This window comes from Schistocerca nitens, chromosome 2 (assembly GCF_023898315.1).
Source record: "Schistocerca nitens isolate TAMUIC-IGC-003100 chromosome 2, iqSchNite1.1, whole genome shotgun sequence".
In the NCBI taxonomy this organism is placed as follows: domain Eukaryota; kingdom Metazoa; phylum Arthropoda; class Insecta; order Orthoptera; family Acrididae; genus Schistocerca; species Schistocerca nitens.
In genome coordinates, this window is record NC_064615.1 from 988,047,641 (window position 1) to 988,064,721 (window position 17,081).

Sequence of the window (17,081 nt, forward strand, 5' to 3'; positions counted from 1 at the left end):
AGGGGTGGGATCCAGAAAAGGGAATTTTTATGGTTACACCAATGGAGGGGATGCCATTACTTAGGCAGCATTTCAGGAACAGGATGTAGGACTGAGTTTTAACTAAGGAGAGGGATCCTTCTCTGAAATGATGAAAATAGGTGGAACAGGGGTCCATTTTGGTTGGGATGGTGCTAGGAAAATGTGCAGTGACACAGGAAATGGACTAATGAAAGCATGAGGTGGTTGTAGGGGAACTGGGTAACTGGATAACAAGGCATGAGGTTGGGAGCTGAAAGGGATAGCTCTGTGACATAAGGATATATGATCACTTGTAAGTTATATTCATCCACAGGAAAGGAAAGATGGGAGCAATGTGTGAGGAGGAGTGGGTGGATTTGGAATGAAATATAGTGCTTAGTTGCTAGGAGTGTGCTAACTGTGATCCTGTGAAGTGGTGCAACAGGCAGGACAACTAGGCCACTCATCCCCCAAGAATGACAAAAGTGCAAAGGGGCTTGGCACTATTCAACATAGTTGAGCATGGAATTGACATTTCTTTGTTGAAGGCCACGTCCTGTGCACAAAATAACAGCAAATTAAAGGATTTATAACTCTTTGTTGATGCAGATGGTATTTTGCGAGTGGGAGACAGGTTAACAAAATCTTAGGTGAATGGATATCAGGCGTATGGCAATCACAGATCAGCAAACTTGTCTTCGTCAAGAAGACAATTTGCGTCACTTTGTGTGTTGACTGGGTTTTATCAAACACCTGTTTCTGATAGTGAAATTGTTCCCCCATTTGTGAGGTGGTGCACAATGAATACCCATAGTCAAATTGCAATTTGTATTGAACAAATCTTCAACTAAGGATTTGTAATTTATTTATTTTTTTGTGGGTTGACTTATCAGTATTGGTTTCTGAACTGTCATTGTGTGTGTCTTAAATGTTATGCCTCTCCCATTTCTTATGCAGTAATATTTTATTGTTGTTTTCCATGGTTCTGAATTTACATTTTCAGTATGTTGTTGTGCTAAATTTATGCTTGGTTGGTAAAATGAGAAGAATTTTATAGCGAGTGTGCATTAAGTTCTCTGTCACTTTTAACACTCCTATAGCTCAGTTGGGATAAGATTATCTCAGACAGCTGTAGAGGGCTGGGCACAGCAGTTTCGTGTGCCTCCCTCAATGAATAACTTACTGCGTTTCTGTAAACGTATCTACAGCAATGCCTCAATGTTGCCAGAGCTGTATAGAAGGCTAATATTTCCATCTGCAGCTGTTTGCACTTTAAAGCTGAAAGATGGCAACAGTGCTGCCAGCTGTCAGGAATCAGCTTACACTGGCTCTGACTACAGTGGCTTCTGGTTTATCATGTCGATAGTCAAGACAACCTGACCAGTATAATCTGCTCCCTGTTGTAAACTGTATTTATATGCCCCTTGCTCAAGGCAGGCAGGTAATTCTGAGATGATGTAGCGAGCAGAATGCATTGTGTACCTTCCCATTTATTAGAAGAGAGGTGATTTATGTATCAAAAACCTTGTTTTCTGTTTTACCTTTTGAATGGAAATAAAGGGAGAACAGTGAGTCCTCTCACACCATATACTCAAACTTGTATGAACACAAGATTCTGAGGCCTGCAAGTGGCCAATTCTTCAGTCCAAACTGTACAGATTAACTTGGCATTCCTATCAATGTAAATCCATTCTCAATTTCAGTTCCAAAGTTACTAGAGCTGCACTTTCAACACCTGTTTGAAATAATTCGATCAATATCTGAAACCTATGCAGTCGGTGAGAAATTAATCTGATAATTATTTGTATTGAAAGGTGTTTCCAAGCAAATTTTTCTCCACTTAATAGTCATAAGTCTCCAGTTTGGTCTTCATGTTTATATCATTTGCATTTCTCCATATTGGCTTGCTTGTGAATAGTTCCTTCTCCTCTTTCCCACAGAAAGTGATCAAAGCTTGCTCTAAGCCTTAACACTGAAACACACACTACAGTAAATATATAAGGTGGTAGATGGATGTATTGACCAAACTTCATCCCCCTTTAGAGAACATTTCAATAGTGGCATAGTTGGAATATGAGTTATTTGGAGTACGAGTTGAACAAGGGGTAGTCATAAAGTTTTAATTGCAATCTCAAAAAAGGAAGTTATGGAATTATATGTTTTTTGATTGTACGAACATGCCTGCAGTCCTGCTACTCATTGGAATTCTCACATCTCACAGTGTAGTATGCTGTTAAAGGAGCCAAAACAAAATGATGCAACTCACTGATAAAGTGGAGTATACATGGTAATTTGTTTTATAGAACAATACCAATGTTGCAGCTGTACGAAGCCAATCCAGATGACTTCTATAGCTGCCTAGACTGGTGTTACACACTTGCAACATTTCCACTTTATCAAAATAAATTAACATAAATAATTCATTATCAACTGGTTGCACTGTTTCGTTGTGGCTCCTTTAAAGAGCAGCAGGACTGCAGTCAAACAACATATCAATTCCTTAACTTAATTTTTTCTTTGAGGTGATAATTACACCTTTGTGACTATCCTCTAACAACTCAACAAAAAGTATAATTTAGAGTATTATCTGGCAGTGTGGGTTACTTTTTCTAACTTTTCTATCTTTTCCTTTACACTAACAAAATTGAATTTATACCCACATGCATTTTTTGCTAACACAATATTGTTTGTTAGATTAAAAAATAGAGATGGGGACAGAACATCAAATTTCATGAAAATAGGTTATGAAAATGCAGTAATATTTGCATTCCTGTAGGAAACTTGTGTGTCTAGTATAAGAAAAAAAGATTAAATTAATGTTTTTTTCCTCATTTACACCAGGAAGATTAATCACTTACAGGATTCATATTCTGTATACTTAGAAAATATTTTATCTGTGTTGAGGCAGCCTCTGACAAATAATAATGTTACAGAGAAATTTGTAGCAATTATGATGGAATTCAGTTCCAATGTATGCGAACTGTGTGGTTTTAGGAAAGTAATAACTGCTTGATCACTTGTGTAATTTACTAATAGAAGAACAAAAATGGTATGAATACCTACAATTATGAATATACAATCCCTTAACAAGAATATAAAACATTTACCATACTAAAAGCAAACAAATTTTCTGCAACACTGTTGTCATCAGCAGTTTTTGGTGTGTGTGTGTGTGTGTGTGTGTGTGTGTGTGTGTGTGTGTGTGTGTGTGTGTGTGTGCGCGCGTGCGTGTGTGTGTGTGAGAGAGAGAGAGAGAGAGAGAGAGAGAGAGAGAGAGAGAGAGAGAGAGAGAGAGAGTCCCCCCCCCCCCCAGTCCTCAGAAACATACACAAACAGTAGTGACAGTACAATTAATATGCATACATCAATACTACTATCATCTTTTATTTCCAAAATAGTGTTGGTAGCATTAAATGTGCTTTGTAACAGTACAAAACATTCTAATTTCAGACTGATTACTTTCATCTCAGTTTCACAATACAAACACTAATACCTATTTGAGGCAATGCTTGAAGAACATAAACAGTTTGCTGTTAAAATAAATATCAATGCTTTTGTTGCAAACAGCAAACCATTATGGGCTATTTTAAGTAATGTTAAAATTTCACATTTGTTGCTTTGTTTACACTCAAAACAGTTTTATTTAGATTCAGAATATGTAATACTCAAGATGTATTACACACAGTTCAGAAATATGAAACATGTAAAATGTGACATCTACTGCAAATTGAACTAATTTTGAAACATTTAATGCACATGTATCTTTAAATACAGTTTATTTCTGTAACAACTGAAGCACTGTTTTTAATTTTCTTCCCTTAAAAAACAACAATACACACATGTACCATAAGGAAAAACATGGCATTCTATCAAAACACACCAATATAAACAAATTCTATTAATGCAGAGCTACATTACTGGAAAATGTCTAACATGACAGCTCCACCTAAGCAAAACTTACAAAAATTTTAAGAAAACCAATGTTCAACAACCTATTGAAAACAGACTGTAACAACACAGTTTAACATATTTATGCTTCCACATTCACTCTAACTTACAGGGCATTCATCCTAGTCCTGTGATTACATATTGTTTCAAACAATTATTCAGGTGACACACAGTTCCTGGAATCCACTGTAGGCCAGAACAATTTAAGTGAAAACAGCACCTAGCATATGACAATATTTATCATTCATTAACCATAAGCTTAAGTCCAAAACTGACAAACTGCAAAACAAGCATGTCTGGCAACATTTCTTACTAGTGGTCTTCCTCAGCATTTCTACGGTATTTTCTCATATTACCTTTCCGATGGTCAGAGCAATGTTTCTTCAACACACATACTAAAACATTTAAAAAAGAGCAACACAGGCACATTCCACAAATTTTCACACTTTTAAGTTTGTTTTGTTGCTTCTTGCATTAGTGTTCTCACAAATCGTGAGGATCACAGTATAACAGATGTTTCCAATTAAGTGTGACTCTGTAGAAGTGCTTTAGATTAATTCAACAAAAATAATTACACATATAAAACACACCTCTTTCGAGATCTTTAATTGAATACTGCAGTACCACAATAAGGTATGCACAAAAAATCATGGAAAATAATGTTAGTTTAGTTACAGTAAGCATCTCATAAATGTCAGTATATTATCACTTGATTTTACTATTTCCATTTACATCTTACAGGTAATAACGAACAACACACACATAGTGGCATATACATGTATACACTGCAAAAAAGAAGAAAACCATTACTGAATGAAAGTGAACAAGCCCCTATTTTATGTAAAATGCAAATTGAATGTATTTATCTATACCAAGTTTTTACTAGTGATGGTAAGATCTCTGAGAACAGGGATAATATAAAACTATAACTATATTAAGAGTAGGCATACTGATACACTACAACTACTTTTAATAGAATTGTCATTTTACAGCAGAAACAATGAAATAGTTGGCGAGTCAGTAAATTTATTACAGAACATAACACAACTGTTGAACGGCTGATATATACCTATATATTAACTACTCTTAATTTGTTTGGTACTGCAGTACTGATTACAAGAAGATGCTTCCAAAAGTCTGAAGCTCATCATCACTTAAATAAATCCTGAAACTACATAAAAAAATTATTTTCCACAATGAAGAAAAAATGTTGTATTAGTTTCATCTCTCATACTCCCCATTACAAAGTAATGGCCTGAAAGAAGACAAATTCCTGATTAACAAGTAAGTAACACCTGAAAAGAATAGTCTATCCACAAGCACAATGTAATTCATCAGAATCAAAAGTCCTTTGTAAACAGTAATCATTCTTCCACTAAGTTTCTCATATAGTATAGCTAAAAACAGGCTCATTCCTCTTAAATTATCTGGCAAAAAAGTCACAAAAATATCAACACTAACAAAAATTTTACAAATGTTTGACATTTAGATATGGAAAACATTACACATAGTTCCATAAACTACACTTTCCTTATTTTCTCGTGTAAACAGTACTTATTCCTGAGCATATAACATGGTGTAAGCTGATCTTTACATTTCGATTTTTTTTTCTTGAAAATAAGTTATTTTAAGTTACCTAGCAACATTTTCTTTGCTAATGAAGTTCCAATATTCAGCAAGATATCTGAAATAGTACCACTTCTATAAAAATGGACAGTCGTACACAAACGAAATTTCTGACAAAAGCGATCACTATGAGGAGATCACAAGGAACAATCTGCCACCATGTTTTCATATTTTTTTTTTGCATACACTCATTTTTAACATTCACCATTTGCAGACGAATAAATGGCAGTGAGTACGGGTATTTCAAATAATGCTAATTCACTCAAATGGACACGTTTGCTCATATCACATGATTTAGCACATTTTCAACATACCTTGAAGTACCATAGGCAAATTTAACATTCATCTGTTTCTAAGGCCGCTTTATACAGCTTTGTATATATTTGTATACCTGTATACATATACATATAGATATATCTGTAAAAACACAATAACACTGTACTGACGTAAGTCACTTTCACGTTACTAAGTCTGTCACCAAATGTTTCTCAGTAGTATTACAGATCTACTATGTCCACTTGCTGAGATCATGAGGGGAAAATTATGACACTGATAACTTTCAGTAACACGATTTTGCACGCACTGCAACAAATATTATCATCCAACTTGCATTTATCGGTGAAAGCTGCCATTTCAGTTTTAGACCTAATTCAAAAACCCAGTAACATCACAGGTAAAAGCTCTCAATGCAAGGCTGGTTGTAGGCACAAGGCGGAACTGTGAACTAACAACACAGCTTCTTTACAATTAACAACAGCTATCGTCACTTGCGTTTTCTCACTTGGTGGTGGTTGTGGTTGTAGCTGCTGGATGTGGACTGAGCATCATGATAAAGGGCTGATGGCCCAGGTTGGTCCCACCAGTGCACCACAGAAGTTGTCGACAACTGCTGCTGATGATTACTGAGAACAAAGGGCTGTGGTGGAGGGGCAGCAAACTGTGGATGCAAAATTGGTGCAGGAGGCAACACCAAAGGGGCAGTTTGTTGTGAGTGATGTAGATTCAGAGTCTGCGGTGGAGCAGTCCACATCACTGCACCACTGCTGGGGCCAGGAGGGCCCCACAGTATCTGCTAGCACCGCCGATTGCGCCAATGGTTGAGATAGTCTTGATAGCTCACAGATATCTTTTCGCTCTGGTAACGTGTGAGTTTTATATTTCTTCTAATATCTGGAGTCACAGAACCCTTGTAGCCACCTTTTCGTAGTAAAGAATCAATTGTCTGGATCTGGTCCCAACCTAAAATAATATATTTCGGTTTAAATGTAGGATTCAATGTATTACATCCAGAAAGACAAGAGCACTTTGAGTCACTAACCAACTTCCTAGTAAGACAAATTTCAGAGAAAAAAGAAAATCTTCACTTAACATATAATTATGATTGAGAGTGACATGTTGAGGCTCTTTCTACAATTACTGAAAATTACTTCCACAATACTGCCTCAAATTCTTTGAACCACTGTAATATTCATAAATAGAGTGTACCAACAGGCTGAAAATTAAAAAAAAAAAATCCTTCTATAATTAGGTGTGCGTGTGTGTGTGTGTGTGTGTGCTTCTTATTAATGGTCTTGATAACATTCAAACAAACAAACAAAACTACTTATAACATTACAAAATGAAACTAGACTAAGGTTCCAAGGTAGATAGCATAATAATGAAAAAAAGTAAAATTTACATGTAATGCTTTCACGTAGTACACATTATTTTAAATTATAAAAATTACAGCATACTACATCAGGGTGAAAATCAAACTTCTTACTCTCTTTTCTCTAGCCCCATCTCCATCTGCTAATGTAACACTTGCAACATGAAATTACAGAGTCGTAATCTGTAACGTTGGATTTCTCTGCAATGTGCCACTAATCATTCATATTGTAATTATAGTTCCTTCACTCTCTACACCACACTTTCTAACCAAATACAAATAAAGAAGAACTAAAGTAGACAGATATAATTAAACAATAATTTCTCCGCACAATTTTGTAAAATCATTATTCTGGAAAGATTTTTTTAAAAACATGCTTTAAACCTCTGCATTGTTTAGAATTCACCTTGTAGAAAGTGGATGCTTGGATTTGTTGCTAAGTGTCAAAACAGAGATAGAAATCTATCAGACAAGTACAACCAGAGCAGGAGGTAGGTGTAAAAACATGCAAAAAATTTCAGGAAAGTGACTCAATTGGTCAGGCATGTTGATGACACGATTAGTTTCACAGGTGGAACACGCCGTACTGAATCATGTTTTGCCAGTGTTGAAGTGCACTGGTTGGCTTTGGAGGCAGCATATGGAGCACTCTGCACCTGTAGCGCACCTTAGGGCAATGGACGCATGGTAATAACAGGCTTCAGACATAAGAAGAATGATACATTAACTGCATACAGTAATATAAAGGAGACATGAACTAAAAATACAATCTATAGCTCTTGTGTCTCCAGTAGCAACTGAAAATTCTAAAGAGGATCTCTGCCATACTGTATGAAAAAACATGAGAGGTACTTCACACACCTATTAAAATGTTATAGTCTGAATCACATTTAGTATATAGTTCAAAGCTATAAATTAAAATGAGCAAACAGTCTTTAAAACGTAAAATGAGTTTCAAAAAACATCCACAATTTTTTACTTCAGTGTAAGACATCCGTTTTGAAAATATTAAACATACCATTGATGTGATAATGGAAAATGTAGGGAGAAATACATATAAAAACAAGCAAAACAGTGAAAATCTTACAATGGGGTAGAACAGCTGGCTACTACTTGCCTACAGCTAGAAAAATTCCAGTACCGCTTATATCCACATTTACAAGAGGGAGAACTACTCCTAGCTTTCAGAGCTGTTAAGTTTTTTCCTCTCTGAGTAGGAGGGGAAAACTGACAGTTCTGAAAGCTAGGATAGCTGGAGCTCAACTGGAATGAAAAGCCTTTACCAGCTTAGCTGCGGCCCTTTCAACAGATGAATCACCAGTTTGTAGCAGCTCACATAAAAAGCCATGCAACAGTTTCAGCAGAGTTGGTTTACGGCATGCCTGCTTCCATATGTAGTTCTCCTACTGATGGGATAAGTTATGCCATTAACAGGGGTGGGGTGACATGCATCAAGTGGGCGGCTGAGGTAAGTTTTGTGCCAAGGTCTTTAACAATGATATGATCCATGTAGTCAGGGGTTGGAAGCCAGTGTGATATACTGATGGAGCAAAATATATCACATGTTGAATGTGCAGCATGCTATCATATTTGAAAATCTAAAAAGTTTTTGGAGAAGATATTTTTCATTTCATGACAAAGTGAATGGATGAACACGGCCTGTGAATTGTTTCCAGAGGAACACTACCATTTAGAATGTACTGCTGCAATTGTTCCATTAAGAAACTAAATAAGAGTTCATTACCAGCAAATTCTCTTCCCCATCTGTTGAGCATCTATAGTACTAAGTAATAGTCAAGTCACATGACTGTCAGTTAGAGGAGCTGTTCAAGTTTATTAACAGTTTTTCAATCTATGCTTGTAAAACTAGCAATGTGAACTGTGGTATTTTTGTCTTGTATTGTGGCATCCTCATTAAGAAATGTTTATTCCATAAGCCATCTTATACATTCACACAATAATGGAAGACACCTCCTCCTAAAGACAGTAACAACAGATATAATAGGGTCTCTCAATACTGGGATTTATGGTTTTTTGGGCTTCATATACGTTAAAATTTCAGTAGTCCAATTAGTTTATTCCTGTTAATGGAAATGCGCGAAAAACTATTCCAGTCTGTTGACTCATGGTGCAAGGTGTGCACAAGTGTGTGTGTGTGTGTGTGTGTGTGTGTGTGTGTGTGTGTGTGTGTGCGTGTGCGTCACAATTTTCCCAAAAACTCTGTTTTCCAGATGGCAAAAAAGGAGGAGATTCCTAGGCAACGACTCAAAAGAGAATTTGCTCTCATATGTTTACGAATTTCTGGAAGTGGGTTTCTTATTTGGTGCATATTTAACATACACATTTATTGTATCTCACACCAAAAATGAAATACTGTAATATCGCTAAAGTTAAGAATTACAATATTTTAGCATTACTGATGTTTAAAATATTTTTGTGTACGATGTCCTAACATGAGATGACTGTATGTGAATCTGAAGGTTAAGTAAAGATTCAGTCAACAGCAAGAAAAGGTAAGTAGGACCCAGTAGGCCACAGTATGAGCCAATAATTTGTATGATATATCCAAAAACAGACTTCTGTCTCTTGGTAAAACAGATTCCCTATTTACAATTAAAAAAAAAAGCCAAACACGCAAAGTAACATAAAAACAAACTCAAACAGAAAATTTTGAAGTAATGTGTTTTTTTTAAAAAAATGCTTATTGGCTATCCAGCAGCAATATGTTCACATTCTGTTCTGGAACAAATGCTGCAACAGATACATAAACCACCATTGAAAATACTGTACATGAAGTAGGGGGTAATAATTCACAAATATTCATGGGTAATAATTCACAAATATTCACGTCAAAGAATACATCTTCATGGGTCCCCAAGAATGAAATCAATTGAGTAAAACAAACTTTCAAAAATGTTTTACAGACACTGCTACTAGTCACAAAATTTGTAGACACTCAAATTATTTAACAAAGCAACGTGTTTTGAGGTGTAAATCTGATCTTCAGGCTACAATGGCAGTACAAAAACATTTAACAGAAGTACATGTAGATATTAAGAGTGTTTTGTAGGGTCTTGGCCTGTGCTACTTCATTGGTGTTCAGATTTCTGGCTACAGTGCCGTGTGAATTTCATTCAGGGTTTAGGAAAGATCCACCACACACAAGTAACTTAGATAGGTGGTACCGACAGTTCGTGGAAGCTGGAAGGTCCTGGTCGACCTTGTGTGTCTGATGCTAATGTCGAAAGAGTGTGCAAGGCATTTCATTGAAGCCCTTGCAAGTCACATAGTAAATCAAGCAGATATTTTTCAATGCCAAAGACTGTAGTGAGGAAGGTGTTGCGTAAGCAGCTATGTTTTGAAACTGTACAAAGGGGGATTAGTGCAGGCCCTTATGCCAGCAGACAATGTGACAAGGTGTGAGTTTCGTTAAGAGTGGCAGTTAAATATGGAGGACACTGTTTTTATAGAAATACTCATCTTCTGCAGATCAATTTTTCATGTAAGTGGAAAGATGAACACACACAATGTTCGTACCTGGCACAGTGAGAAACCACATACAATGATAGAGCATCAGTGTGACTCTCCAAAAAGTGAACTTTTTTTGGGCATTTTGCATGAGACTCTTCTTCAAACAACGAACAGTGATGAGTAACTCACTGCCACACATGTTGGCGACCTTGTTGTAACCCCAGCTGAACATCTGTGATGATGATGATTACATTGGCAACTGGACAGTGTTCTGCCCCATTTTCATTTTCACAGGAATGTACGAGTGCATCTTTATCATGTTCTTCATCGAAGCTGGATTGGACAGGCTGCAATGGCAAACAACAACCTTCTTCCTGGCCGTCCCGTTCCCTGGATTTAACATCCTGCATTTTCTTTCTGTAGAGGTTTGTGAAAGACAAGAGTTTATGTACAGCCAACACCTGTGTCCCTTGAAGTGTGTTATCAGATGAAGGACGCACTGCAGGCCATCAAGGAAGAAATAGTTTACCATGTATATGAGTTGTGTGACCAAGGGTGTACATATTGAAAGATTGTGATTAACACATCAAAAACTTGTGCAGTTATCAATGCACATTCTGCATGGTTTCCCATATAAAGAAGTAAATCAATTTATTGCTAAATTTTAAAATCACACCTTTCATTTACAAATACCCTGCATAAATGGAGCAAAGCTGCATTCTAAACTGAAGTATATTTTAAGGAAAGTTTTTATTTATTTTTTATTGTTTTTTCCCCATGTAGCTGTTCTCAAACAAATTGCAATCAATTGGATGTCCCTAGGCGACTCATGCCTCTAACCCGTTACCCAACCAGTGAAAAAGGGAGGCACAATGTAATGTGTAATCCAAGGCAAGTTTCGCTTCTGGCAAAGCTCCATATCATTAAGACAGAAATGCCAGGTTAAAGTGCAGAGTAAAAGAAAGTGATTCTGCCAAGGTTTGATCCACAACATTTCAATTTCCAGCTACATGCTCTACTCAGGGTGTATACGCGGACAAGGAAAAAAATTTCCAGATTTTCTGGTTAAAAATACACTTTCTCCTGGATGAAAACACATTTTTTCCGTGTTAAGTGACAGTATATTTTCCCTCGGAACTGTAAAACTTATCAATCCTTTGAATGGTTATGTTTTTATACACGGACATGGAATTTCCCGGCACTTTAGAAAACAAAACTCAGGGAAGAAAACTCCTTTTGGAAAGATTTTTTATGTGCAGCAACATGTATGCTGCATATTTTTGTATTATGAAAGTATAAATTCGAATTCAACCAAACAACGCATGTTACTTTCCGAACCATTGTAATCGAGATTGTGATGCGCTTTTGTAAGCCAGTCATAGCTCATGTCACGTGATCCCACCAGCCGATGACAGCTGATATTCAGACCACAGGACACGTGATGTAGTCAGCTAAGAGCAACATCTCTTATGTAGTGCACATATACAAACAGGAAAAGTTAATGTTTTAAATTAATATACATAGTGTTGCTACAAGAAACGTAAAGCTTTCACATATAATATTGGTCTCCAAGGTTAATAAGCTGCAAGAGAAGCTAAGCTTTCACATATAATGTTGATTTTTATTGCACGTGTTACACTTTAAGATATATCACACAAATGTGCCAGTAAAATTTTTAGCCGATTCCAGTGACTTGTCCTCAAAGTTTTCCACAAATAAATTAGCTACTGCAGAGGTTGGTTGGTTTGGGGAAGGAGACCAGACAGCGAGGTCATCGGTCTCATCGGATTAGGGAAGGACAGGGAAGGAAGTCGGCCATGCCCTTTGAAAGAAACCATCCCGGCATTTGCCTGGAGCGATTTAGGGAAATCACGGAAAACCTAAATCAGGATGGCCGGACGCGGGATTGAACCGTCGTCCTCCCGAATGCGAGTCCAGTGTGTAACCACTGCGCCACCTTGCTCGGTACTGCAGAGGAGAGAGAGCGCTTCCTGTAGCACTACATCAATTTGCTCATAATGACGACATGAACGTCTGATCCAGGCTCGAAATACTTCTAAATGGCTCTTCATCGAACGCTCTGTGATTTAAGAAATTCATCTTACATTCTCGCACATGGTTCAACTTGCATAAAAGGAAATTTACTTTGAAACTAACACTTTTCAAACCACCATTCACAATATTTTCCCGTGACCTGTTAGAAATAGGTTCATTTCAGTAGTCGTCACAGAGTGCCAGATAACAGGCGCCACCGCACTTTGGCAGCTGCTATGACGCAGGAAGCCCGTATATTCGTACGTGTAAAACATTAAAATATCTTATAAAAGAAAAAAGACATCAGAGGATACTCTCTAGTCTTGCTACAGCTTTACACAGCGTGCTTCCCTTTCTGCGACAATCTATTGCCTCATTGAAGTTCGTCAAACGTTTTGCTACATGAAAAATCGAAATATCGTTGTTTAATACTGCATAAGCTGTTAATACAAACAGTAACCAAGACTGGTGTGGTTTCTCGATCTGATTACGTCTATTTTGTCACTGTCTGCTGAATACAACAAAACAGTTCTTTCTAACACTGCAGAAATTGTAACACACACCAAATAAACGAGACTGTTTTGGCACAAATGGCCATTTTTATAACACATCAGAATATAATTCACGAAAATCAACATAAAATGCCTATTAGGCCTACTAAAAGCAAAAAGCTTTATGTTAGAAAATAGTTTCACATTTCATTCATATGCTCCAGTTTCTCGAGCATGATAGATCGAAAAGTAGTAGTACGAGATTTTAAAATAAATCTGGAATCGTCATAACTTCCCTAATTTGTGTGATGTCCCTGTTTCTTCTCCTTCCTCATTCTAACAAACAATCTTGTCATGACTAATTCTGGAACTATTCCTGCCTTTGTCAAAACTTATTCGCCAGTTAACTTCACTAACCCTGCCACAATCACTGGTTTAGTTATCCCTGACTATTCTCCGATCAGGCGTTGTTATGTTCCTACAAACCATTTTCCATGCTACTTCCAGAATAGAACTCAAGAAGCTGCTAGACGAGGACTGTACAACTGGCCCTTACTAGTGTAGCGATCTGGCCAAAAATTTTCTGACAAAATTTCATTTTCCTGGATACATCGAGAAGATAATATGTAATATTTCTTACCTGTTATTCCTGTTAGTTGATTATTTCCACTCTGGTAGTCTGAATCTATGGATTTCCCTAGTAATTATAACAACGCTTATCATTCGCAAACCCAGTCAACCACATAATCAGACAGTGATTGGCATTCACTCATTCGGCTTTACTCCGCTCAGCTTGTATAGCGCGATCCCCTTTTGATTGCAGGAAAGTTTATTTCCAGATGGGATGAGGATTCCCCTGACAGAGAAATCATATACACTATGCACGCATTCAAAAATCAACTTATGATTTTTTTTTTACCATGGGACCAAACTGCTGATGTCATTGGTCCATAGGCTTACACACTACTTAATCTAACTTATGCTAAGGACAATACATACACCCATGCCCAAGGGAGGATTCGAACCTCTGATGGGGGGAGCCGCGCGAACCGTAACTAGTCGCCCTAGACCACATGGCTACCCCACGCAGCTTATGATTCATTCAGAAATCAACTTAGAGTGTGTTCAAAGAGTAATCAATAGACCAACGTGCGCTGGATGCAAGACACTTTGTGAAACTACGTTTTTACTCCTGAAGAATATGAATTTGGTGCCCCTCCCTCATAGACCCGAGCCTGCTGCGCATGCGTGAATCTAGCTTGGGTGCGGCAGTAAAATTTTTTCAGGTGGCACCTAGCTACTTGCTGCGACTGCTTACACAGCAGCAGCAGCTACATTTCTGTAGCCAGAAACGGGAGAAGGTTCTACTCATACGCCACTCAACTGCGCATGTGCATGAACCCGCATGTAACTGCTAAAACAAATCTAAGCCAAACAGTTGTGACGTCACGCTCATCAGAGGCAATTTGTTGTTATGAATTATTGCATAGTCTTCCTAAAGCCTTTGACACATTTTTCTGTTGGCAAACACTTGTATGAGCACTGTGTTTTGTTGTTGTATATGGCACATTTCCTTTGCAATTTATGTTTTATTTTCGTCTTTTTTTCCCCGTTCACGTTTTATTGCTGCAGTATTATTCTGCAGTAGCGGGATACAGTAATATCCTTTGTTAGAGTTTTGATTCTTACCAACCAAAATAACAAAAATTTAACAGAAAACTAAACGAAAAATTCCCGGAATATTAAAAAATTACTGGGTTTTTCCCAGTTTTCTCCCGGATGAAAAAATTCCCGGGTTTTTCCCGGATCTCCCGGTTCGTATACACCCTGTCTACAGCTACACCACCAAACCAGATGTGAATTCAATCATGCTTGCTGCAGTCTTGGGTCTCCTCTGCTCTCTCGAGGTATGGTGGCAGTTCGCTACATGGCGATGGAATGATCTTCACAACACAACTTTAATTCATCATGATTCAGACAATGTGTACAAAATATTTACAAATGTAACAATTATGAGAAGGAACAATGCTACTCACCATACAGCAGAGATGCTGATTCGCAGATAGGCCTAACAAAAGGACTCTCACAATTAAAGCTTCCGGCCATGACGACCTACATCAACACTGGACATACATACGCTCGTGCGCGCGCCCACACACACACACACACACACACACACACACACACACACACACACACACCAGTGCGTTCACAACTCACACACGTGACTGCAGTCTCAGGCAACTGAAACCAAGTGTGAAAGTGTGATTTCAGTTGCCCGAGACTGCAGTCATGTGCGAGTTGCCTTTGTGTGTGTGTGTGTGTGTGTGTGTGTGTGTGGCGTGCACATGCATATATATATATACACACACACACACACACACACACACACACACACACATATCAAAAAAAGTTTTGCATCACCCCGGTTCCCAGAACTGAAGATAGATGTTAACTGTGGATAGCCCAAAGATGTAGAGAACCGTGCATGAGCAACGCCTACTAGATGGATGGGGGCCCAACAGCTGATCAGTTCCAGTCATTCCACCAGGAAGGAGGTACACGGCTCTGTAGTTCAACCATGCCTAGCCAGTCCGCATTGTTGCTTTGCACCAGGAAGGGCTCTCAATAACGGAAGTGTCCAGGCATCTCAGAGTGAAACAAAGCGATGTTGTTTGGACATGGAGGAGATACAGAGAAACAGGAGCTGTCGATGACATGCCTCACTCAGGCTGCCCAAGGGCTACTACTGCAGAGGATGACCGCTACCTACGTATTATGGCTCGGAGAACACTGACAGCAACACCATCATGTTGAATAATGCTTTTCGTGCAGCCACAAGACTTCTTGTTACGACTCAAACAATGCGCAATAGGCTGCATAATGCGCAACTTCACTCCTGATGTCCATGACGAAGTCCATCTTTCCAACCACGACACCATCCAGAATGGTACAGATGGGCCCAACAACATGCCGAATGGACCGCTCAGGATTGGCATCATGTTTTCTTCACCAATGAGCGTCGCGTATGCCTTCAACCAGACAATCATCGGAGACATGGTTGGAGGCAACCCGGTCAGGCTGAATGCCTTAGACACACTGTCTAGCGAGCGCAGCAAGATGGAGGTTCTCTGCTATGTTGGGGTGGCATTATGTGGGGCCGACATATGCTGCTGGTGGTCATGGAAGGCGCCGTGACTGCTCTACGATACATGAATGCCATCCTCCGACCGATAGTGCAACCATATCGGCAGCATATCAGCTTGGCATTAATCTTCATGTACGACAATTCGCACCCCCATCATGCACTTCTTGTGAATGACTTCCTTCAGGACGACGACATTGCTCGACTAGAGTAGCCACCATGTTCTCCAGACATGAACCCTATAGAACATGCCTGGGATAGATTGTAAAGGGGTCCTTATGGACAAAGTGACCCACCTACCACTCTGAGGGATCTACGCCGAATCGCCATTGAGGTGTGGGACAACATGGACTAACAGTGCCTTGATGAACTTGTGGATAGTATGTCACGACAAATACAGAAGTGCATCAATGCAAGAGGACGTGCTACTGGGTATTAGAGGTACTGGTGTGTACAGCAAAATGAACCACCACCTCTGAAGGTTTCGCTATATGGTGGTATAACATAATAAAAAGGGCAGAAATGATGTTTGTTTATCTATATTCAAATTTTCTGTACAGGTTCTGGTACTCATGGAACCGAGGTGATGCAAAGCTTTTTTTGGTGTGTGCATGTCTACTGTTGATGAAGGCCTTAATGGCCAAAAGCGTTAATTGTGAGAGTCTTAATGTTGTGCCTATCTGCCACTCAGCATCTCCGCTATGTGGAGAGTAGCAAC

At 38.4% G+C, this 17,081-nt stretch overlaps 1 protein-coding gene across 1 annotated transcript in view; it reads right to left on the reverse strand.

Annotated features, from left to right (window-relative positions):
• Window positions 1-3,383: 3,383 nt before the first annotated feature.
• The window catches only part of LOC126237313 (AMME syndrome candidate gene 1 protein homolog), a 59,059-nt gene continuing 45,361 nt past the window's right edge, over window positions 3,384-17,081 (reverse strand). The window contains exon 4 of the mRNA XM_049947278.1: window positions 3,384-6,813. Within this exon, the coding sequence (XP_049803235.1) occupies window positions 6,647-6,813 (167 nt within the window). The 3' untranslated portion in view covers window positions 3,384-6,646. The remainder of the gene's footprint in view (window positions 6,814-17,081) is intronic.